This window comes from Coturnix japonica, chromosome 9 (assembly GCF_001577835.2).
Source record: "Coturnix japonica isolate 7356 chromosome 9, Coturnix japonica 2.1, whole genome shotgun sequence".
Taxonomy (NCBI): domain Eukaryota; kingdom Metazoa; phylum Chordata; class Aves; order Galliformes; family Phasianidae; genus Coturnix; species Coturnix japonica.
In genome coordinates this window covers 2304327-2328839 of record NC_029524.1, presented here as the reverse complement: position 1 = coordinate 2328839, position 24513 = coordinate 2304327, and the positions used below count along the sequence as shown (strand labels likewise).

Below are 24513 nucleotides of genomic sequence, written 5' to 3'. Positions count from 1 at the left end.
AGGGGTTCTGCTGGTGCCTCTCTGTTCCTTGACACTGTCTTTCACAGCCTGTGCCCCACACACAGCCCCTCAGTGGGCTCCTATATCAACATCTACACCTATACCCCACAATCTCTTTAACGACCCCATCAAACACCCAGAGCTCCACGCACACCGTCAGCCCTGACCCTGACATCATTTCACGGCACAGCCCACACACACACCGCCTGCCAATCCCCGGCTCTTCCTCCAACACTCTTCTGTAACATCTCATGTGCTGAACCAAGCCAACAAGCTGAAATAACGTTCAGCACCGAGTATGTTCTTGTACTCTGTATCCTCTGTATATCTCTGTATCCCACACTGCCCAACTCCCACAGCCACATGCAGACATACACGGGAGGTCCCTGGCATCTAGGAGAAGGAGCGGAGGGTCCAAAAAGGGGGCACATCAGGTGTTTATTTAGAAAATACATTGAGAATAGTAGTTCAAAAAGAGGGAAGGAACAAAACAAGAAGCTCCTGTGTGTTTTACAAGTCTCTGAAAATCACCTCAAAACGTGGGATTAGCTTAGAATACAGCCTATGAACTCTGCCAGGCTCAGAGACCTGCACTAGTGGCCTCAGTTCTTCAGTGTTAGTTTTAAGCCTTTGATTTTGATACAGCACTTGAATAACTATTTAGCTCTTGCTGGGTGGCTCATTGTCAATGTGTGATATCAAACATGAGGTGATGCAGGAGCTCCCTGTGTCAAGAGATCCTTCATTACAGTAGCTTTTCCTACAGGAACCTAATCGACTTTAGCGAATTACCTGGAAAGAGAAATAATAGTCCTAACAATAAAGAACAGCAGAATTTACACTGCTTCTGGAAGTCTGGGCGTGCAGAATGTGTTTATGTAGAAAAACAGGAGACCAATGGCAAACTTGGTTGGTGTTTCTATGTGTGTTACTGCACTCTGGACACCACAGAGCCCCACAGGAGCTCACACAGGTCTTGTAGTTACTTTCCAACAAACACTTCGAGGTCTTTTAACAGCGCCTTTGTACAACAGGGCCAGACTCATTATTTTATCACACCAGAAGCACATCATGTTCCTGTTTTACGCAGTGTCACAGCACTGTGTGGTACTGAGCTGAGCTCAGCACTGACCGCCACCCGCCGGTCCCTCATGGCGCTGAGCCGCCCACAGCAGCGGCCCCGCTGCACACGGCACGTTCCGCTCCCGCTCCGCCGCCTCGCGCATGCGCGGCGCCCGCCGGCTGCTCGCAACATGGCGGCGCTGTTGGTGCTGCGGGCCGCGCTGTGCCGGGCCGCCCCGTGCGGACACCGCGCCGCCTCGGGGGGCTCCGTGCCAAAGCGCATCGAGGAGAAGCGCCGCGCCGCGCTGCTGGGCGGCGGGCAGAGCCGCATCGACGCGCAGCACAGGCGGGTGAGGGGCGGGCGGCGGGAGGAGAGCTCAGGTCCGCCGCTCCCCGCCGCCGGGCTCCGTGACGGGGCTGCCCTGAGTGAGGCGACGTCCGTGCTCGAGCGTGCACTGAGTCAGCGCGGTGCTGCAGCGAGCCTCAGCGGCACCGAGCGCGGAGCCGGCACGGGAACAGCGGCTCAAGCAGCGGGGTGGGGGGGACGGGCTGCGGGTGAGCTCGGAGGGCTTTCCCCACCGCTATCACACCCCGCTCAGAACGTAACTCACTGGTTACTTATAGACGCGATCAGCGCCGAGGAAGGGCGTGCAGAGCTTCCCACCTCTCTGTTCTCTCTGTTCTTGGCCCTTCCTGCTCCGGTGCCCGGTTGGTGCACAGCAGAGTGTGCAGCCTTCCCCTTTCCCTTACTGCACTCAGATCCCACAGAACGCCCTGCGCTGCTGCTGTGGGCTGGGTTGGTTGTGCAAGGGCTCCACTTTCAAAGGCCTTAACAGCATAGCAGCATTCAAACGTGTAAGCAAAAATAGCTGAGATGCCATTACATCTTGTTGTAAAGGCTGAGGCAGTTTCCTCCTATCTTGTGGGGGTGCTGCTCCAATAGTCAGCCTTCTTGTCAGAGTCTCCTTGCGTTGTGTTTGCTCTTGAGCAGGCTCATCACTGACTGTACCTCCAGCTCTGGGGGTATGCAGTCAGCGGGGCAAACAGCAGATCTGGTGGGGGAATGTGTCATTAAACTGCACATGGTGGTGTCTGGCAGAGCCAGGGCTGCCCAATGGCTGCACTGACTGCAGTGTGCTCCATTGCAGGGCAAGCTGACAGCAAGAGAGCGGATTCTTCTGTTGCTGGACCCCGACAGCTTTGATGAGTATGACATGTTTGTGGAGCACAGATGTTCTGACTTCGGGATGGACTCCAGTAAGAATAAGGTAGTTTTGTTTCACGTAACTCTTGTTTCTTTGTCCTCTGCTGCTTAGCCAGCCACATGATTGACGGTAGGTTCTTCTGTTTGTTTTGGGTTTGGGAAGTGTTTGCAGATTTGCTTTTGTTGCTCATAATTTTCGTGTAACAGCTCGTGTGGTTTATTTTTACATTGTTTAAATTTGATCTTTGTTTTGTTTTGGAAGATTACCTGTTTGTTTCAAGTACTTCCTTGGCTGCTGCCTTACATTTGTCTGTCAAGTCAGAGATACGTACAATGCAAATCCATTTTACGTGTACAGATCCACCTGTATTTGCATATATAATGTGTATTATACAAACATAGATCCTTCTGCCTCTCTACAGATATTGTTAGAGCTATAGGCTCAATTCAGTCAGGTCTGTATGTACGCTTACCATACTGCAGTCATTAAATCCTTTAGGGCCTGAAAACCTGATGTTTGCTCATTCAAGCAGTTATGCTGGTTTGTTGGGAAGCTGCAATTTGCCTCAGTTATACAGTTTTTGATATGTGGCCATATATCCTAAACCAACAAGGTACACGAGGTGCATCGTGTAGAGGAAAAGTCAGTGGCTCCCCGAGGTCTCTGACACTGACACTGATGCCTGGTGGTAAATTACTACCTGCAAAGAGTATTTCATTGCAGTGTTCTGCAGGAGTGACTGGTGAACACACAGGGCTGTGTAGGTGTCTATTGCAGATGAGCCTCCTGGGGTTGAGCCTTCCTGTAGGTTACTCTGATTTGGAACATGGTAGGAATAGGTGCTGTGAACGAAGTGCAGATAAAAGGAGCAGTGAAGTCCTAAGAGTGACAGCTGGGTTAATTTTTGCCTTGTCCTTCAGAATTCACCTTTCATTGGGCTGCAGACTGTGTTTACAGAGCACACTTTTACAACCGACGACCTAATTGGTGGGCAGTGAGCTGGAATATTAGTTTAGCATTGAATTTCTCTGGGTTCCTGGAAGTCTCCAAAGGTAGAGTGAAACTGGTACTATGTCCAGGACACAGTATGGGCTGTTAGGAGTCATCTTTGCACTACAGTGGCTGGAGCTGGAGTGGTGGTTAATGCTTTTCTGCATGCCAGGAGGTGGTAGGAATGCTGTCTGTGCAGCTTGAGAAGTGTCCCCAAAAGATGTGACTTCCCTGCAGAAAGATTACCTTAGTATAAATGAGCCTTGGAGTGGAGAAGTGGGGTTTGTTTGTTTGGTTTTTTTCCTCCTAGGCAGAAGAAAGCATTGACATGCTTGGAATTCCTCTATGGCAGCACAGTTCCTCTGCTGTGTTGAAAAACATCCATATACTTACTTAAAAGTGAGACAACATCAGTAAGGAAATTTTAGGATTCACGTGCTGTATCTCCTCCTCCATCTTTACCCTCACTTACAGGGTAAAAAATGGGACAGGTCAAGCTGAAGTGTTTTGTGTTCTGTATTTTATGACCTTTCTCAAGAAAGATTTATGTCTGGTGCCCATTCTTTTAAAACCATGTGATTCTAATAAGATGTGCATCCCATCTCTGAGGACATGATTTGCCGTAACTCCAGACATGGCTGAAATTCGAGGGGAAAGTGCAAAACTCCCAAATCTTTAACTTCATATGTAACTTTTATACGATACTATTACCTGCAGTATTCTTTTCCAGTGCTTAAGTGAGTCTTAATGGAGCTTCCACTGCAGAAATAAAGACCAGTCCTTCCACAATGCCAGTCTTTACCTTGACCTCGTACTCAGTTCTTTTTAATGGGCATTGTTGCTATTTTGACATATAGATATGTATATTTCTTTTTCTTTCCTATTACAGTACCCTGGAGACAGTGTGGTGACTGGCCGTGGACGGATTAATGGTAGACTGGCTTATGTTTTCAGTCAGGTATGTTCCTGCTTTTTGTTTTTATAAACAGCACGATCTTATCCTTTGAAATGAGTACACTGTATTTCACTGTGACCATGTAGTGATGTACCTGTTTACCACCTGCCATTAAACGTAAGATAAACGTAGCATCCTGTGGGAGGAAGCAGTGCACTTTGAGACAAGAAGAGGCAAAAGAAATCATTCCCAAACCATTTATTTTGAGAGGGTTGCAGTTGTAGGTAAGGTTGAGATGAAGTAAGTGATGAATGCAGCACCTCTTTGGTAAATTTACCTTATTTGATAAATAAGGAATGAATTAATGGAGATATCTCTGAGCACAGTGTGTTGCAAGTACCGAGAACTCTGGCTGTCCCTTCAGTTGGAGGTGTGTGAATGGACTCATGCAGCCACAGCCTGTCCTGCAAATATCAGTAGAATGCTTTGTGAGCCCTGGGAACCACCTTCCCAAGTGGAAGCTGTGAATCTGGGTCTGCCTGCTGGAGATACCAACTGGAATTGCACTGGGTTCAATTCATGGCAAAGGGCACCTGAGCAACCCTGAATTATTGTTTTTCATGTTTGAGCGATCTGGTTAGTCAGAGAGGCTGTGATAGATAGCATATAAATAGATAAACCGCACGCTTGGTATTTTAGAGGAAACACCATAGGTGGAATTTATCTTGGATGAGTCTTAACACAGTGGAAGAAGAGCTTTCTTTTAAGTTGTTGATATCTGCCTGTCTGTGCTGGGCTACCACGTAGCCTTTGTTCAAGTTGCTTCCATGGCCAGAGTGGTTGTTGCCATCTTGCTTGCACTGAGGCATACACTGTGCCTGCTTTGTCTTGGGTGTGTGGTTCTTCCAGGGGAGGGCACTCTTGTTATGTGGGCTTTGAATATGAGGGGGGAGCCGAACAAGTTCTTTGTTCAAATAACACAAGGTAGAGGGCAGTTCTTATATTGAAAGGGTTTCAACGTGTCCCTTCATCGTGTGCAATTTTTAAGAAATTATTTTTTTTAAAGACTTTATGCATCTCCAAATTCAGCTGCCACTTGAGATTTTACTTCCTTTTTGCTTCAACTCCTAGTCACAATGTTCTATGCCAGCTGAGTTTCTAGGGTTTCTTTAAGGGTAAAACTCTGAGGGAATGCATCAGTGAAGCTGACCAGAAGTTGACCCTGGGTGCCAGGTGTTGCCATCCCTCCTCCCTTCTGGATCAGCTCCAAGGCTCCTTGTTGCTCTTTCAGAATCTCACAGCACAGTCCCAGAGGTAGCACCAGCTGTCCATTTTGGCTGGTGTTGTTGCTGCAGCATCCCTAAAGGAATAATGAACTCTTGGAGCATAACTCATGGATACAGAACAATGGCATGTCTTCATCTGTGATTTCTGCCTGTTGGCAGCTTTATCTTACTGCCACCCATTGCAGTGGGACTCTACTTACAATGACATTTCTCAGGCTTCCTCCAGTTTTGGTAATATCTCTGTAAGAGTCATGTTTGTTTGTAGAAAGTGTGTTTGTTTGAAGAACAATCCAAGCAAATGAGACACAGTGAGTTTGTGATGTGAACATAGAATCTACTGCAAATGAATAAAAAATCTTCTTACTTGTAAACAAGGTTGAGTTGACCAAGATTGATCTGCAGGCTGCTGTACAGAGTCAGGAGCAGTACATTTAATGTAGAGCACTGCAGGATTGTACTCTTGACACATTTTCATCAAGGTCAGTTATTGGGATTCATTTGGCTGCTTGTTATTATTCTTTCCATAATCTCAGAATTTGTTTTGTTTCCAGGATTTTACTGTATTTGGAGGTAGTTTGTCTGGAGCTCACGCCCAGAAGATCTGCAAGGTAATACTTCACAATAGAAAACAGCAAGAAAAACTTGTCAGTTTCCTTTTTCCAATCTCTCGTGCTAGTAACTTTGGAGGAAATGCTTTGTGAGTGACTTTAGTGGGCTGTGGTGGTTGTTGCTGGCCGTCTCAGAACACCTGTGTCCTTACATTTGGTACGGGGGTGGGAGCACAGCTGAGCAGAGAGGTGCCCTCTGGGAGCTCGTCAACCTGTTGTAAGTAATAGTAATAATAATAGTAATAGTAATAGTCTCGTGCGGGTTGGAAGGAACCTTAGAGATCATCGAGTCCAACCCCCGGGATTCGAGCCTCTGTGCTGCAGGGTGGCACTTCTACCACTTGCACCACAGGGGGATTCAAACACCCGGGCCCCGGTGTTGCAATGCAGCATTCCTACCACCTGCGCCACCGGGGCACATGATGTATGTAATGTATGCTTTAAGTTGATTTTTCTGTTGTGTTGCAAAAAACCAGAGAGATGTATAAATATGAGCATGGATTAATTAGCTGTTGTCTGGGGGAGGAATATGGAATGACTTGGAAGTTGTGTTTTGTGGAAATGTAGTATTTATGAAAAGAAATGTAACAAGTAAACAACCTGAAGACAGACTACAATGCAGAGGTCACCTTGACACCGAGTTTCTGTTATCAGGCACCTGTGGCTGTTTGTCCTCATTTGCCCTGCTGCCTCACTGAAAAAGCTGGTGTTGGAATCCCGGGGGTGTGGAGGGCAGCAGCTGTTCCATACACGAGTGTTCAGTGGCATGGGCTGATGAGAACTTGCAGATTTTTTTTCCTATGGAATTGGCACCAAGCTGCACGGAGCTCAGGGCCTTTTCTCCTGCTGGAAATAACTATTTTTTTTTGGCATAACCTCCTATGCAGTGAGTAGATATAAAACTAGAAGACCAGAAGATTTTGGGCTGAGTAATAACTACTTGGATTTACCAGCTCTTGATCTCAGCAAAGCTGTTTGTATTGTCCTTTTACATCAGAGCTTTGAAATGTTTCTTGCTGATGGGAGTAATGTGATGGTACTGGGATACCTTCTGTTGTTTTGTTCGTGACCTGTTACTTCTCAAACAGCAGGAGTGGTAGCAGAACTGGAAGACATGAATCCTTCCTAACTGATACTGTGTTTGCCACCAGTACCAGTGAAGGCTTTGAAGTTTGAAGGCTCTGGATGCATCAGTTACTCAGTTTGTGAGGCTGTAGCTTGGGCAGTGGAAAGCTGCATGGCTTGGTATCTGTCTCACTTTAGTTCTTACTGAGCTGAGTTCTGGGAAGCAGAAATCCGTTCTGGGAGACAGTCTTGGCTCCTGCAGGCCCTATGGATTGCTTGAGGCATGTAAAATATCATGGAACACAGTTGTGAAGTTGCTGCCCCTCAACAGGACTTTTCTCTTTGGCTGTCATTGTTCTGCAGGTGGATTTTTTGTCTTGGAGTATTTGGCATCTTGCAGGGTAGGTCGGTCTGGGCTATAGGTTACATACTCCTTTTGCAGAAGAGCTGTATGTACTGGTATGGCAAAAAAAAAGTCTCAACTATGAGTAGTCTAAATGTGTATACTGATGTGAAGGAAAAATCTTGGAAGTAAGTAATGAATCTTTATGGGAAATAGCAAAGCGTGTCAGTAAACTTGTTTCACTGACCTGGTGGGATAACAGGCTTCCCAGGAAGGCAATAAATGCTGTCTGGTTTCTAATAAGACACATTTGATCACACCGCATGTGACATCCCTGTAAGCAAACAAGGCGGCTCATGCAGCCTCTGCTTGCAGCCCTCACAGATGCTTTTAAAATGCAGGACTGTATTTAACTGCAAAATCATTCTCCCTGTTTGCCCCAGTGGAGATCCAACTATTAAATGAGCATCCAGCCACTAAGTTTGAAGGATCCCTGTTTTACATGCAGTGACTGGAAGTAGGAGTGATGCCAGCTGGGAGCTACATAGAGGCAGTTAGCACCAATCCATGTTCAGGCTGGAATTTCGGTACTGCTAGGGTGTATTGATTTGAATGGCATAATGTCCTTTCTGTTTTTCCAGGAATAGAAAACCTGCTTTCTACTGTTGATGCTGTGAGCACTTGGAAAGACAGGGCTGCAGAGTTAGAAATCTTAAAGATTGGATATGATTGGGTAAAAATGATTTCAAGGGCAGGAAAAAATACCAAACTAGAGATTGACAGACCATGTCTGAGTGAGTCTGTACAGGAACTGTTGAGTTATGGCCTGACCCATTGATTGAGCACCCGGGGTCAGCTCTGGGAGCACAGGTGAAGGCGATGAGACTGGAAGGGTGGAGCCTGGCTGCACCTCTCAGAGCTCATTCAAGGGCTGACTGCTGCTGGGGAAGGATCTCTGGTTGGAGGTTGCTCCTTGGTGAAGCTTTCCCTGCAAACCTGGAACCTTCTATTAGGGGTGAGAGGGGTGAGCAATCTTATGCCCTTCCTTTATAGCACCTTTTTATTGTGCTGCTCCTTCTGCCATTGCACCTTTGTAGTAATGCCTTTCCTGTTGTATTGGCCTGTCAAATGCAATTTGTCATTAAGCAGTTAGTGACTCTGGTAATTAATGCAAGAAAAGGAGTTGTGAAGTGCTATATAAGCAGTTCAAATTCTGTCTCGTGGATTTTTTTTCTGGGGGATGTACAGTTTGATAGGGAAGGGCTGCCCTGGTGTTGTAGCTTAGCTGGGAAAGTAACCAAGTGTCTGTACTCGTCACCAGGTCATGGATCAGGCTGCCATGGTTGGAGCACCTGTCATAGGGCTGAATGACTCCGGAGGAGCCCGCATTCAGGAAGGGGTGGAGTCGCTGGCTGGCTATGCAGACATCTTTTTGGTGAGTACCCTGCTGGTTAAGCACGGGTAACGCTGAATGTTGTCCAACACTGTGAGCTGATGAAAAGCTCTGTAGGAGCTACACTGTAATGTGGGCTTTGTCAGAAGAATAGAAAAGCAGGGTTTACTTAATTAGGAAAAAACCCTATAAATATTGTAAATGAAGTTGATTCACGCCGAGTTACAGCTTGTGTGTGTCTGGGTGTAACTTCTTTCAAAATGTTTATGCATTTGTTTGAGACAAGTGGGCACACTGTGCTTTGGAGAGCTTTGTTTGGTGACTGATAGCTGTGATCCACCACTAGCTGTCCCTGTGGCTGCTCTGAGATACAGACCTGTTAAGAATTTCCCAGAGCACGCTTGCTTTCTGAAGGGCTGATAAATGGTGACACTTTTCTGCAGCAGAAAAAAGGACTTTAAATAAACCCAATGCCCTGTACTCAGAGGTAACTTGAGAACATGCATCAGGTGTTAAGAACAGCAGCAGGTGTTCTATCAAGGTGGTAGGTCAATGAAGGGAGGAAAAAAAATGCAAGCAGGAGTTTTCTGTGCAAAGAACATTTCCAGATACAGTGGAGCTTGTTAATGTTCCCACCTGAGGAGGTGCAGGTCTGGTGGAAGTTCTGTGTTACGCAGTATCTTTGTGACTACTACACCCACTATTGGTTTGTTGGTTTTTTTCCCCACTAAAATGACATTACTTTATACGCCTGCCGAAATGCATAGTTTCAAAGGAAGTGAACACGGATATGATTGTACTTTCTGTAGGAATGAGCAATACCATTTATTATAAATGATAGGAACAGTAGTAATCGCAAACATCTTTGAGAGCTGTTTTGAAAACAAGTGACGGAAGGATTCCAGGGATCATTGGTTCTCTTACTGACAGTTTTTTTGCTTTTCTGGCTTTTTGGTTGGTGGTTTTGAGTTACTGCAATGCCTTCTGATGTTTGTGCCATTAACCCAAAGGACAAAGTTCAGCCTGCTTTCTATTCTTTCTTTTTCATAACCATGTGGAGTTTTGCTTTTCTGTTGCCTTAATAAATAGCTCACCATGATCAACTATCAGCTTTACTGATTTAGAATAGAATTACAGAATAATTCCAGCCCAAAGAGTCATCTGGGTGCGTACAGACCAACGTTCTGCTCAAACCAGGGCCGATTATAACAATAAACCAGGTTTCTTCATCTCATCTAACCATGTTACAAGTGTCTCTAGGGATGGACACTCATCAGCCTTGCAGAACTATTCTCATGGTGATGGTTTTTTTGTTATCTCTTGCTGTGATTTGTACCACTTGGTCCTCATCCTTTCCTTGTGTGTTTCCCAGGAGAGATCACACTTTTCCACAGGAGTCCCTTGGCACATTTGCAGGTAGCAGCAAGCTCTTTATCTGGCTTCTTTTCTCTGTGCTCAGCAGCCCCCATTCCCATGGCCTCCTGCTGACTGCTCCAGTCCTCTGACTCTCACGGGATCGTCTTCCAATGTGTCCCAGTTTGTCAGACTTGTATGGGGGCCTAAAACAGGGTGTGATGCTCCACATGTAGCCATCAGAAGCTGACGATCTTGCTTGGAAATGCCTTGCATGGGCCTCCTTTTCTGCTAAGCTTCAGTACTTCTGAGAATTGTGAGGTGCAGAAACAATAGGTTCACTGAAGTTTGATGTGTATTGCTGAGCCCAGTTAATGCTGCAAATCACTCATCCTTGGTTTACATAGATGCAACATTCCTGGTGTTGCTGCTGACTGCTGCTGTATGCTGAATTTCTGATCCCTGGGGATCATTTTTCCTTCAAAGCAGGCTGGCACTGATGCTCAGAGTGATAAAATTTGTTGCCTCTTGGGAAATGTGATACATGAATCCCTTGCTTAGACATTTCCTTTCAGCATTGTGCAGTGGGTCTGTTTTCAGTATGAGGTATGATGTCTCCTTTTCTCTAATCAAAGCAGATGAATGTGGTGGCAGTTCGGTTTTGGGAAGTAAACACATTTAATGTATTTCTGTCATTAAGACTGGATGTCTTTGTGTTTTCTGTTGCAGAGAAATGTTCTGTGTTCTGGGCTGGTGCCTCAGATCTCACTCATCATGGGGCCCTGTGCTGGTGGAGCTGTATATTCCCCTGCTTTAACTGACTTCACGTTCATGGTGAAGGTAAGGGTGGAGCAGATCCTGCCTTGCTGCTGATAACAGGGGTCAGTCACAGTCACCTTTCCACACTTCTTTTTGCATTTCATGCTAGTACTTTAACTGGAAGACCTAGAATTATTCTTTCCTATTCACTTTACATTTAGAATCATAGAGTTGATCTTTGTTCCAGTTGTTCTAAGTTCTCTGAGTACTCAGTGTAAAAGTCCTTCCATCCGTCTTCCTTTGGGTGCCTCTTAGCACTAATGGATCTTCCCTTTTTGTCCTAAGAAGTAGCTGCACTGTTGTCTTTACGTCACAATTTTTGTCCTGGGTTTTTCTTCTCTGTAACCTAATAATGTCTGTAGAGATTGGTACAGAAATTGAAAATAAAAGACACACAGAAACTGCAAAATACACCTCTAGGTTGAGGCGGGGTTAAGTAATTGAATTCAGTTTATTCTGCATAGGAAGTCAAGAATACATTACTGAAGTAACCCGCAGGTAACTGTTTTCTGTGGGTTTTAGTATAATGTATCAGGGATTTTTGGGGATATTCTCCCCAGTGTTGAACAGTTTTCCTATTTTGAGGAAGGTCTGTCAGGACAGCAGCTTTTCCTCAGGTGCTTTTGCAGCTTGGCTCTGGCATTTGTACACTGTATTTGCTTTATTCTCTCCCCTAGGATACGTCCTATCTGTTCATCACTGGCCCAGATGTAGTTAAGTCTGTTACCAATGAAGATGTCACACAGGAGCAGCTCGGGGGAGCGAAGACGCACACGGCTGTGTCTGGTGAGAGCTGGGAAGTTTGACCTCGTGCTCTGATTTTCTTTAACATGAGTTATGTGGCTGTTGTAGCTGCTGGGAAATTTGTAGTGATTCTTGTGGTCGTGGCTGTTAGCTGAGGCGAAGGGGTGAAACCGCTGAAGCACCGGGATCTTGCTGTGTGCAGGGCTCATACCAATCCCTCTCAATGGTAGAAGACAAAGTAGGAAAAGTGGGAATGTGGCAGAGTTCTGGGATTTTCTGGGGAGAAAGCAGCAAATCCACAGAAGAATATGGAAATGGAAAGGCTGTAGGAGAGCAGAGCTCACAAGGAAGGTTTGGTATGGTGTTTTTTGTGTGTTTGTCCCCAGAAATGTGCGTGGGTTGAAGGATTCTTAGCAATCCCTTGTTTGCCTGGGAACATTCCTTCCATTTGGCCTGGTATTTTTTCTTTCTTTTCCTCTGGGGAGATTTGGTGACTCGTTGATCTTCTTGAAGCTCCAAGTGGCTGTGGGATTTCACACTGTGAACTGGCCTGATGTGAACCAAAGCAACATGTGTGCACCCCTCCCTCAGATCCAGCCCTTGGGAGGGAATGCATGGTGTAAAGCTTGAGCTCTGGGTTGCATTGCACAAGGCTGGGATCCAGCTTAGGTCTGTGACAGCTGATAAACCAGTTTACGTTGTTTTAAGTGTGAAATCAACAATCCGGAGCTCTTCTGGAAGAAGACCGATACAGCCACACATTTTCTAGGTATTTTTAACTGGTCAGATCTGGTTGCTTAAAACTCCTGATTGTTAATAGCTTAAGTTTAAAGCATCTTTCTCTTCCTTCCTTGTTTTTATAGATACATACTTGAAAACTAAACATTGCCAAGTAATTTCAGTAACTGCTTCTTTCCAGGAGTGGCGCACAGGGCCTTTGAGAACGACATTGATGCCATACTTAACCTCCGGGAGTTCTTTAATTATTTACCTCTTAGCAACCGTGACCCGGCTCCAGTCTGTGAGTGCCACGATCCCAGGTAAGAGGAGGCTGGCTGAGCTCTCTGCTTTCTGACTGCTGCGTTTCATGGCTTCTCTGGCTCAACAGACATAAATGTGTTCTGATAATTCTGTCACATTGTGGGAAGTGTTTAGATATGTGTGTATGCGTAACATGCGTGCTCACTGTTAAGTTTAATTTTCACAAAGTAATTATATGCTGTGTATAGGATGAGGGGGAAGTAATCTCTGTCCAGTTCAGAGCTCTTCAGACAAGCACAGTGAGGCAGAAGATAGCACAGTAAGGTGCAATGGGGAGATGCTGCCCTGCTCTGTCAGGGTTGTGACTATTGGGTAAGCTTTGGTCACCAAACATAGAGATTGGGATGGAATGATGAGGTTGCTGTCTGGAAGGCTTGTTGTGTAGCTGACAACAAAGGAAGGCCTCATCACTTCAAGAATGGAAAACAGAAAAATGGCAAAAAATGCCAAGTGTTGGAGGGGCAGCCTGGGAGTCAGCACAGCGCTGGTTTGGTAGGCAGCCTTGCTAACAGCAGGACAGGCAGGATGTCAGTGGAATAAAAGCTGTTTAACCAAAGATCTGGCTGCAGCCTTAGCTCAGCCCTTCCTGCACACATCCCCTGAAAGGTCACCACCCTCTCCTGTATGGCACCTGCTCCTATCTTTGTTCATCCTTTCTGTTCTGTTGCATATGATTTGTATCTTGTGGTTTCTTGCACACTTGAAGATTTTGACGTGGGTGTTGGGAAGGTTATCCTCTCTTTATGCTTCACTGTCTTTGAAGCAGTTTTTTTCATATCAGTGTTTCAGATCACTGCTGTGGTAAATGAAATACGTTCCTCTCTGCTAAGAGAAATAAGTTGCCAAGTGCTGTGAAGAGGAAGGTCAGACAAACTGATTAGTTTCTGGTCCTAACATTTCCTGTGATGTTGGTCTCGTATTTGTTAAGCTGGAAGGCTGTTCTTACAGTGACAAACCAGAGCAGTTCTGTGGTATTGCTGGGTGAATATGGGGCACTATTGCTGCTGAGGTGGGCGCTTTCTTTCTAAGCATTCAGCATGTTGTACTGGGATATTCTGATGTTTTACTTTCATTTACTGAAACAACAGCCTGTTTTGTAATCAGTGTATCAGGCAACGGGCAGTTTGTTCATCTGTGAGAAGCTGCTGGTTATCCCATGGCTGCTAGTATATGGGAGTCTGATTAGTTCTGTGTTATGGGAGGTAATGTTTTATGCAGCACCAGGTATACGGTATAGTAAATGCTCAATAATTTGTGTTAAGAACTTCAATTTGGTTGTCTTTCTACATGTGAAGATAAATTTATTTACCCATGTGTATAGTGATATCTCCAGTATTGATCAAATTGTATTGTCCTAATACTCAACGCTGGTGCTGCTTCATCTGCACATACTGACATCTGTGTGGACTCTTGCCTTGAACTGAAGGGTTGGTTCTTGCTGCTGCTGCAGTCACAGCCCACTCCTCGTGCTTCTTTCTCACTGGACCGATTTCATGCCAGGAGGAATTGCCCCACTAATGGTGTAAATGAAACATTACGTCCTTTCATTTTCATTGCTAAGTCCAAGCATGTTGTTTTTTTTCCCCCTGCAGATTGGTTCTTTGTGGTGCTGATGACATCAGGTTTGGTAGCTGAAACCCCTGTTGGTTACAGTTGTTTCTTTTGGTCATCTTTTTTTGATTCCGTAAAAAATAAGATTCCTTTGGTGCTTGTCCTCTGCCTTTGAGGTACATCCCATTTGTGTGTTGTGATTTTTGTTTTCAACTGTAAACAAGTTCTGTTCCCTTCTGAAGCCTGAAGAATGTGCACACGTTCAGGAGGAAGCATGGAGCCGTTCCTGGGAACCTCACACACGTCCATCTTTGCATTAAACAGAAACCACTGTTGACCTGGGTGAGGGTTTCTCAGGCTGTCGCAGGCTTCAGATGACTGCCTTGATGATGAGCAACAAATCCTTTCAGATAAATGGGATTTCAAACAGATAAATGAGATCCCTCAGCCCTGTGAGTCCAGGGGCTCCACTTGCAAGCTCCGTATGTCCTTTATCTTGACAGCTTGAGAGTTGTTTTTTCCCTGAGATATTCTGGGTAATGTCTTTGTTTGCCAGTGGTTGTTCATTTAAATGCTGTTACAATTTCCATCTCTACCTTCTGTGAGTTTATGGGAGCAATACTTTCATGTTTTCATTTTCCTTATCCTATGGGATATCTGAGAATACAATCTGTAGGTAACAGGCAGATTTTGAAACACATTCATAGCTACTTTATGGGAAAGCAAAAGTTTCCAAATCCATTCTAAATTAACTTTGGGACTGTGAATGAGTCCAAAGACCCCATGAATGCCAACATCTATAAGTCGTTAATGAAACTATTGAAGGTGTGTAACTGACAGTGTGAGCTGCTAACAGGGTGTGAAACGTTGAGCTCTTGAAGTGCAGAGATGTTGAGATAAGCAGAGCAACTGTAAGATTTCTTTAAACCCAGTGTTTAAACTGAAGAAGCTGTGAACTGATGTTCTGTCCTCATACAAGTCTCTACCTGTTTGGTGGTAGGGGAAAGCAATATGGAAGTACGGAGAGGTTTCCAGTGGTTTATTCAGATCACAAGCATAGAGCGTGGGCAGAGGCAGCATCAGAGATGTAAATGTGACAAGAATAACAAGAAACCTTGCCCTGCCATTGGAGAGGCCACTTCAGCCATCTGTAAGGCCTCCAGTGCTGGACTGTTGTGCTTCTGCACTGTGTTTGGCACTGATTCTTACAAATAATTCCCCTGTTGCTGAGCTGTGCTCCAGCACTGGAGCATTTGGGTCCTCCCCAGCGGAGTCCCCTGTGTCAATGAGCCCCTCCAGCCAGAGGAGGAGCAGTGTTTCCAGGCCATTATTTCATAGACATAAATACATCTCTAGAAGAGATGTGTTTTGTTCGTCAAGAGATGGATCAGACTTTCCTCCTCCAGGAGGAGCTCAGAGCAAAAGGTAACCCTATGGGTGAGCCCTCAGTGGCCCAAAGCACAACTGACTGCTGCTAAGAGGACTGTTTTTTTTTCCCCATGTTTGAGTAACAGTTCCCATGATGTTTCAGAGAAATGGCGTCGGCACTGTTTGTCTGAGCTTTTGGTCTTGGTGTTCATCTGATCTGTAAATATTATTGCTTGGATTTGTTTTCTGCAGTGACCGTTTGGTTCCTGAACTGGACACAATTGTCCCCATTGAATCCACTAAAGCCTACGATATGCTGGATATCATACACTCTGTAAGTCTGCCGGTCTGAGCCCTGCTGAGTAAAGAATGCGAATATACTGTATTCCATGTGTATGTAGTTGTTAATAATGGAAAGAAACCAATATGGTGCCATTTCAGATCTGTTTCTCAGTCTTTGCAGGTTGCTGTTTTTCCCCGTTTTGCAGCCATGCATGAAGGTACAGCAGTAATGGCAGAAAAAGTCAGCAGGGGAAAAGGGTCTCAGTGCTTGTCTTCTGGATCAGTGTTATCACACTGCATGCACAGCTGTACAGATGAGAGGATGGATGTATAAATCCAGCAGAATTTTACTAAAGCAGCATAGGCAGTGTTGGTTCTGTTGCCTAGCTTTGCTTAATTCCATACTTTGTCAGTTGTAACAATACTATATGTCAGTTAATATTCTGAAAACAGTTGTGCAGAGAACAGGACTATAAAACAAAAAAGAAAAACAAACGCAAAAATCAAACAAAAAACCCTCCACTTCTGTTATGTGTAAATGTTACAGCCCCTGTAGAGCACCTGGCAGTCCCAGTTCTGAATGTTCAGGTTCCCAGGTTGGCCCAGGATCCTGTGGTGGATGATGGGCTGGGAAGGGCAGCCTTGTAGTGAATACAAATGGTGGCTGGGGGGAGTTCAGCTGAGCTCATGGCATCCTTCCAGACGTTTCCCTTTTGCTGTTTTATCCGACTGTCTCTTCCCCCCCACACTTTCAGCCAACACTTCTCAGGGTGCAGCTGGCTGCATTCAGATCCATTTCAGTGGATTAAGAAAAACAGAATGGATTTTTAATCTGCAGGTCCTTCCCTTCTGAATGTCCTAAGTCAGAGGTGGGGTTTAACAATTCTGAAGTGAATTAGGAAAGAACCCACACCCACAGGTGCTGGGAAGTAGAAAGGAAGGAAATAAAACTGCTTTGAGTAATGAATAATTGAAACTTTCTGCCCATCAGAAGGGACTGGCAGACTGTGGTGTGTATGGGGGAAATTGCCATCGAGAGCTGAAAAGAAGGCATTAGAGTAGGACACAGCAGAAATGCAGCCATGTGTAGGTGTCACTGCTGCTCCATCTGGGATTATCATCTTTGTTGAATGTGAATATTGATGCTGCTTTCTGTAACTGTGGGTGTCACTTTGCAGAGCGTACGTGGGGCCTTCAAGCTCAGGGAGGTGCAGCTGTAAGGGTTTGTGTTTGCAGTGAGATCCTTTTGGCACAGTGTCCTCCTGCTGTGCCCCATTCCCCTCTGTTGTACACAAACAACAATGCTGGTCAGTACAGAAGTCATCTGCAGCAGAGTGGATTTGGTCCTCATAAGGAAATGCTCTGGATTTGCAAAGAAGCAAAGCCTGAATTAAACAGATAATGAAAAGTTCCCAGGTTCCAAAGAGTGTGATTTGCCTTGCGTTGCTGGAAGCTGTCTCTTAAAAGTGCAGTCTGCCAGTGGTGTGCTGAGGGTGAAAATGCTTAGCATCCCATTGGGATTTCTGTGGTAAGTTAGGAGAACGGGTTTACTACGGAGATGATTTTCTCTGTTGGGATGCTTAATTGGCCATTCTGATAGTAAACACAGTGCTAATTACTTCCTGCAAAGACCAAACGATTTCTTCCTTTTTTATTTTGTTCTACAAGTTCTGAAAAGTTAAAATTTCTCGTACTAACAGCTGTGTCTGTGTATACAAATACACCTGCAGGCATCGTTCTGAGGGCTCTGCCTGTCCTTACAGATCGTTGATGAAAGGGAGTTCTTCGAGATCATGCCGTCCTATGCCAGGAACATCGTTGTGGGGTTTGCCAGGATGAATGGAAGAACAGTTGGCATAGTGGGCAACCAACCCAAAGTAGCATCAGGTCGGGGATAGCTGTGAGCTTCTGATGTGCTGCCTCCTCTCGGTTTGGTTTTTTTTGCTTGTTGCCCTCTGTGTAAGGCTGGCTGGCTGCCATGTGAGCTGTGGATGTTTTGTGTGGCCTGCCATTACTTCATGCTGCTCTCCTAATGCCTTTTTTGTCTGAATTCTTGCTGTTGTGCAGTCGTGTCACTTGCTTGTTGCATTGGTGCATGAAGACCCCAAAAAAAGGTTAATTTCTTTATCAACATGATGGTCTTGCTCTTTCAAAGGGATGCTGTATCTAGCACATGAGGAGGCCACCTCTGGCCTGGCAGCGGCTGGGATGAACTGATTAAGCAGAATCTGGAGCCTGCATGCTTGCTTCCACAGCATGAGAGTGCTCCAATCTGTTCTGCAGTGCAGCTCTTTTGCAAATGCGAAGCATTCAGACATGGCTTCAAGTGTGTGGAGCTCACACAATTCAGACACAAAGATACAAACACCTATAGCTTAGATCACCTTTTTTGAGCTGCAGAAGGGATTTTGCTGTCTCTCTTTAACAGCTGGGTAACTTCTGAGGAGACTCGTGCTGACCAGCCAGTGCCTCAGCTACCACAGTGCCTGGCAGTCACTGGCTTTAATATTATTGTAGTCTTCAGATGGTATTCTCAATTTGAAGGCAGTTAATGTTTGAGGTGTCCTTATGTGCATCTTGAATAGGTTTGATACAACAGCACATGCAATTTGACACGGCAGTGACACGGAACAGAAGCACTTTGCAGCTTTTCCCTAAGACTCCCATCTTTCCCAATGCATTCATGCCTGTGTTTTTTAATGGGGAGCTCCATTGTTCCAGTATGACTGACTGGGAAAAATAATTAAAAATTACAGAAAAATAATTTGATTGACAAGGATGTGATTTAAACTGTGACTTTTTGGCATAGGAGCTGTCTGTGCACAGCAGTTGCTGCGGGAAGAGGTGGAAATTGCATGCTGTTCAGAAGGATGAATGAGTGCCAGGTGACTGCAGATGGTGGTCAGCCTAGTGCTGACAGCACGCCTTGATGATGAGCTCCATGTTACTGCAGGCAGGACTTTTGCTTTTGCTTTCTTTTTGAGAATACAGCTTAAATACTGCGTGACTTTGATGCTGCCTTGAATTACTGCCTATAGCACGTCATTAACACCTTACTCTGCTTTCTTACTTCCAGGGTGCTTAGATATAAACTCTTCTGTCAAGGGAGCCCGCTTTGTTCGCTTCTGCGACGCATTCAACATCCCTCTCATTACTTTTGTGGACGTTCCTGGGTTTTTGCCAGGTATGCTGTGTCCTTGTTATATTCCTGTTGGTTGCAGGGTGGGGGGAGCAGCAGGAGGTGGTGCCAGAACTGATCTTAACAGCGCTGCAAGAGCTGTTTACTGTACTAAAGCTTAAATAAGCCAGGCTTTAAAATGTTACTTGGTAAGTACAGCAGTTGTCACAATAAAATACTGAAATACACATGTTATATTCTGGAAAAATGAGTGCCTAAATAAGGCAGTGCTGTTGTTTGTGTGTGCTCTGACAGAGCTCTGCAGGGCTTTGCTGAGGCCAACTGAGCACAGCGGTGCTGAGGTCAGGCTGGAGGCACTGGGATGAGTGTAGCTGGCCAGGGCTGGGTGTGGGTAGGAGACCATCAGCCCCCAAAAGCTGTGCCCTGCAGCTGAATTGTACAGCAGGTGATTGTGGCCTGTCTAAAACTAAAACAAACCCTGCATTCTCTGGAGATGTCCTTGTCATAAACAATATACAATGAGAACCTGCTTTGAAAGCTCAGGTTCTTTTGTACTCCAAGCATTGTTCAGATAAGAGCATCCATGAGTTAAATGGTTTGAGATTAGACTTTCCTCAGCATTAGTTACATGAGCAGTTAATGTTAAAAAGAAAACTAGAAAACAGCCCGTGTGAGGATTAGAAAGTCTCTGATACAATGGAATATGAGGTTAACACTAGTATAAGAACTGTTGAGGCTTAACTCAGGGCCATTACTAGATATCAAAACATCAGAATGCCACCAGTCAATGTTCTGTTTCTCACTTTACAATACATGTTATGTGTTTTATTGGTGAGGCAATAGAGAAGGCGTTAAGGGAACCTTCTATTCCTTCTTGACCACTTTCCTTTCTCTCCTGCTCTTTACACACTCTCCTTTTGTTTGGGTCACAGAGCAGCTTGGTTCTCCTTAGAACTCCAGGGGCTGCAGTATGGACAGATACAAGAACAAAGCTATTTCCAGTTCACCAATTATTAGAAACAGTAACTTAATGTGGTGTAACAGAATGTTGTCTTAGAAGCATGTAAAGGGAAGACATGAAAATAGAGCTGAAGAAAGATGACTTGAAGCTTTACGCTGATGATGAACTGTTATATTTCACAGAGTTTGGCAAGATTAATACATTGCCATTAGAAATATTAATTCCAGTAGTGTATTCTGAGTGTGGAGGTCACTATTTCTCTGTTCAGTAAGGAAAGATAAAGAATCTTCATTGAGGTGTACAAAACAATTTAGGTGGTGTGTGCAGATAGCATTTAAGAATAAAGACACAACAAATTTGGGACCAGATTGATGTTCAGAGCTCATATGAGTTCACAGCAGGAATGGTTCCGATAGCAGCTGAACTGAGGCACTTGAAGTGACTGGCTGCTCTGCTTTACAGGTGACTGAAGTACTGCCTGGATTGCAGGAGCTGTGCTTGCCACCTCCTGGGTGTAGACTGAGGATCTCAGCTGTGTTGGGGCTGCTTCCTGCAATAAGACCTGGTTGTTCTGATGTCTGCTACTGGGAATTGCTTGTAGGCTTGGTGTGTCCAACGGTCTACAGGGGAATATAATAATAATATATAATAGCAGGGCACGGGGAAATGGTTTTACGTTAAAAGAGGGAAGATTTAGGTTGGATGTTAGGGGGAAGTTCTTTACTAGAAGAGTGGTTAGGCCCTGGAACAGGCTGCCCAGGGAGGTTGTGGATGCCCCGTCCTTGGAGGTGTTCAAGACCAGGTAGGACAGGGCCCTGGGCAACTTGATCTAGTAATGGTGTATGATTGGTGGCCCTGTTAGGCACAGGGGTTGGAACTACATGATCCTTGAGGTCCCTTCCAACCCGGGTCATTCTGTGATTCTGTGAATATAGGAATCCAAAGAGAAACTGCCGTTCGGAAGGGACATTTGTGAGTGTAGGCATGTGCAGTATTAGGCAATCAAATAACACTTGAAATCAAGCTACCAAGTTTAAAAAAGAAAATCTCACAACACAAATTTTAACTTAAAAGCACATATTTGTAAAGTTTTTATTGAAAAGAATTTCCTGTAAGAAGATGGGTGAACTGCCGGGCAGTAACTGCATTGCATTTCTGTGACCTTGCGCTCAGAATTCATGCTGCTTTTGGTGAGGTATTTTTCATTGATCTGCTCAGCATCTAGTGGAGAAAATCAGCTGGGCTATTGCCTGCTCCTGCCATTAACAATGCTCTGGTTGGTGTTGGTGTGCTCCTGGTAATGACAAGCTGAAGACCCTTGTCCAATTGCACATGAAGTTTGTGTGAACTTCCCAGAGTGATAAATACTGTTTCTGCCATTTGCAGGTACAGCTCAGGAGTACGGAGGGATCATACGGCACGGTGCAAAACTACTGTTTGCCTTTGCAGAAGCAACTGTGCCTAAAATTACAGTAATCACCAGAAAAGTAAGTTGGTATTAATTCTGTGGTGTTACTTCATAAAATGAGTTTGTGTTTTCACTAACAGCACTTCTGGTTGCATGAAGCTTCTTACGTCTGCTCCACTTCTGCCTTCTGTAGTGATCACACCGCAGTTTGTCCCATTTGGTAACACGTCTCCATGCCAATTTACAAGTGGCCATTTCTTCTGTTCTCAGAATACTTTCATACTTCATTTTGTCTCCGTGCTCCTCCAAATCCATGTTTCTACTCTTTGTTTTCTTCCTGGAAAGCCTTCAGTCAAGCATTTGTCCTCTGTCACCTGGTCACGTCATCCCATTGTGAGAGGCCACCTTTGTGATCTTCTGTGTTCTTGCAACTTCAGACTCCCATTCCAGCAGCAGTGCTGACTGTGTCTCTTTTCAGTTTGCTTTGCACAGGTTTCATGCTTCTGTGCTTTCCCTTTTTCCATGTACTTTTCCTTTACCCTCCTTTGTTTCCTCTTCTCTTTTTCTATAAGCTACATGACAGCATGCTTCTCTGTGTTCCCAAAAGGCTTAGCTAAAAACATCTCCCTGCTTTTCCTTCCCTGGCCTGTTCCTCTTGTTCTGTTTTGTGTTTTTGTTGTTTGGTGGTTGTTTGTTTCCTTGTGATAGCCTTTGGACAGCAATAAAACTAAAAGAGCTTCTCAAGAGTCTCTTCCTTTGCCATGCCTGTTTCTTCTGAACATTGCAATTCTCTTCCCAAGTTTGCATCCTTGCTGTCATTCTAAGTACTGTCCTGAAACACTTGGCTGCAGCTGGCTCTGCAGTATTTGTTTACCTTTGCTGTCTGGACCACTTCCAGGCCCAGAGTGGAGCACAGCAGAATCTGAGTGCTGCATGCCCTGGACGGGAGCTCTCAGAAGCCTGCTAGCTTGTTTATTTGAATGCACATGCAGGGTGAGGCCTGATGTCTGTCTGCAACACCGACTCCTCTTTTCTGCCTTCAGGAAGGTCTTATATTCCAACAGCTCCCTTCCTGCTTTAATGTGGTTTCAAGTTTGTGTAGCCTACCCTTAGGAGATGGCTGCAGGCAAGGTTTTACATTTCCTCATTGTTTTTATGAGTGGGAATGTCTTGAACGTGTGTTTGCATACACTCAGTGTCTAATAATCACATATTGATGGACCAAACAGCAGCCACCAGCAGGCTGTATATGCTCTCTTACAGGTAAAAATGTAGCTCCATTTGCTTGTTGTTGGAACAGTAGAAGTTGCAAGAGAAAAGTAAATTATTGCTGTGTTGAGGTCAGTTCACACTAACGAATCCCTGGGGTTTTGTTCCAGGCCTATGGCGGTGCCTATGATGTGATGAGCTCAAAGCATTTAAGAGGAGATGCGAACTATGCCTGGCCGACTGCAGAGGTGGCAGTGATGGGGGCAAAGGTAAATAAATGCAGGCTTGCACTGGTGTGCAGCAGCCATCACTGCTCACTGGCACAGAGGCCGCTTAGTGAGATGAAGACCAGCAATGCTTTTGCTGAAGCGATTTCCCCAGTGCCCATGCAGTGTGTGGGGGGTGGTAATGCAGACACTTTTCCCTTGTTGTATGGGTTGAATACCTGCGATTTCATCTTCCCAGGGCGCTGTGCAGATCATTTTCAGAGGAAAAGAGACAGATGCAGAGGCAGAATACGTGGATAAATTTGCAAACCCGTTTCCAGCAGCTATGAGAGGTACTGTGTCCCTTGTTTTGAGTCTGCCACTGTGTGAAGTTGGTTTTAAGCACTGAGTATGCATTTTGCTGTAAGTTATTCAGCCAAGAAATTTGTGTCCTGGTCAGAAAAGTCACTATAACTTGTGCGTGAAAAGGAAAACCACATCTAGACCAAAGAAGCAAACCACCCATCTGAATGGCTCTGGATGGGAAGAGACTGGAACAATGTGGGCACTGCAGTGGAAAGTATTCTTTCAATTTTGAAGTAATGAGAAGCACCTCAAAATTCATACTATTAATTAAAATTACAGGTGCTTTAGCAATCTATGTGATGGTTGTAGATGCTGGCCCTGAGAAAAGGTCTGTGTCAGTTCAGCAGCTTTTCCCAGAGCTCCTTGGTGAGAATTTTTCTGCTCTTCTTCTAACAGAACCTTTTCCTTGAGCCTTGCAGCATTACCTGTGCTCTAGAAAGCGGTTCTGTGGGCTCTGTGGTGAGCTCTCCATCTTTCCAGTTATGCTGCTTTGCCCAATTAATAAACTTTGTGCTTCATTTAAATCCTCTTAATAGTGCCCCAGAGCTGGGAAGACTTAGCCAAGCTCTTCACCACAGGTAGTGCATACAGCATCGCTACCTTTGGTTTGCTGTTAGAGCCAGGAGAAAAAGACCTGTGAACACGCAGAGCAGAAGAACCCCTTAAATGAACAATTCTGAACCTTTAAGTCAAACTAATTAATAGTAGAGGTGATATCTCTAAGCTTTTGCAGTAACAGTGAAGAATTCAGTGAGTAAAGCCCTCCTTAAGTAAAGTTTCTGGTTTCAACGCTTGTCACAGGAATGTTTTTTCTTCAGGCTATTTTGAATTCTTAAGTTAATTTGTAACTTGTGAGGAGTTGATCCTGAAAGTTAGTTTAGCTTTGTGAGTGTGAATCACAAAAGGTTAAGATGCAAACGTTCAGTGTGGTTTGTTTTCCACAGGGTTTGTTGATGATATCATCCAGCCTTCGACCACCCGCAGGCGCATCTGCCACGACCTTGACGTGCTGGCAAGCAAAACCCAGTCCAATCCCTGGAAGAAACACGCTAATATCCCACTGTGAGTGTGAGGAGGAACTCAGCCTTGGCAGTACTCTGAATGCAAGTACTTTCTGTCACGTGGCAGACTACTCTGCAATAGAGTATACTAATAAATGAGTACTTCATTTTGATTTTGCTAACTCTTATCAATAAATCATAGGGCATACCTCATTTAA

The 24513-nt window shown here is 44.9% G+C and overlaps 1 protein-coding gene across 1 annotated transcript; it reads left to right on the top strand.

Annotated features, from left to right (window-relative positions):
* Window positions 1-1136: 1136 nt before the first annotated feature.
* On the top strand, window positions 1137-24513 carry PCCB (propionyl-CoA carboxylase subunit beta). The gene is made up of 15 exons (XM_015870992.1): window positions 1137-1412; window positions 2211-2330; window positions 4147-4215; window positions 5990-6046; window positions 8776-8889; window positions 10930-11040; window positions 11697-11805; window positions 12683-12803; window positions 15976-16057; window positions 17769-17892; window positions 19082-19189; window positions 21492-21592; window positions 22893-22991; window positions 23188-23281; window positions 24239-24513. Exons 1-15 carry the CDS (start codon window positions 1152-1154, stop codon window positions 24358-24360), a joined length of 1692 nt encoding a protein of 563 aa, XP_015726478.1. The 5' UTR covers window positions 1137-1151; the 3' UTR covers window positions 24361-24513.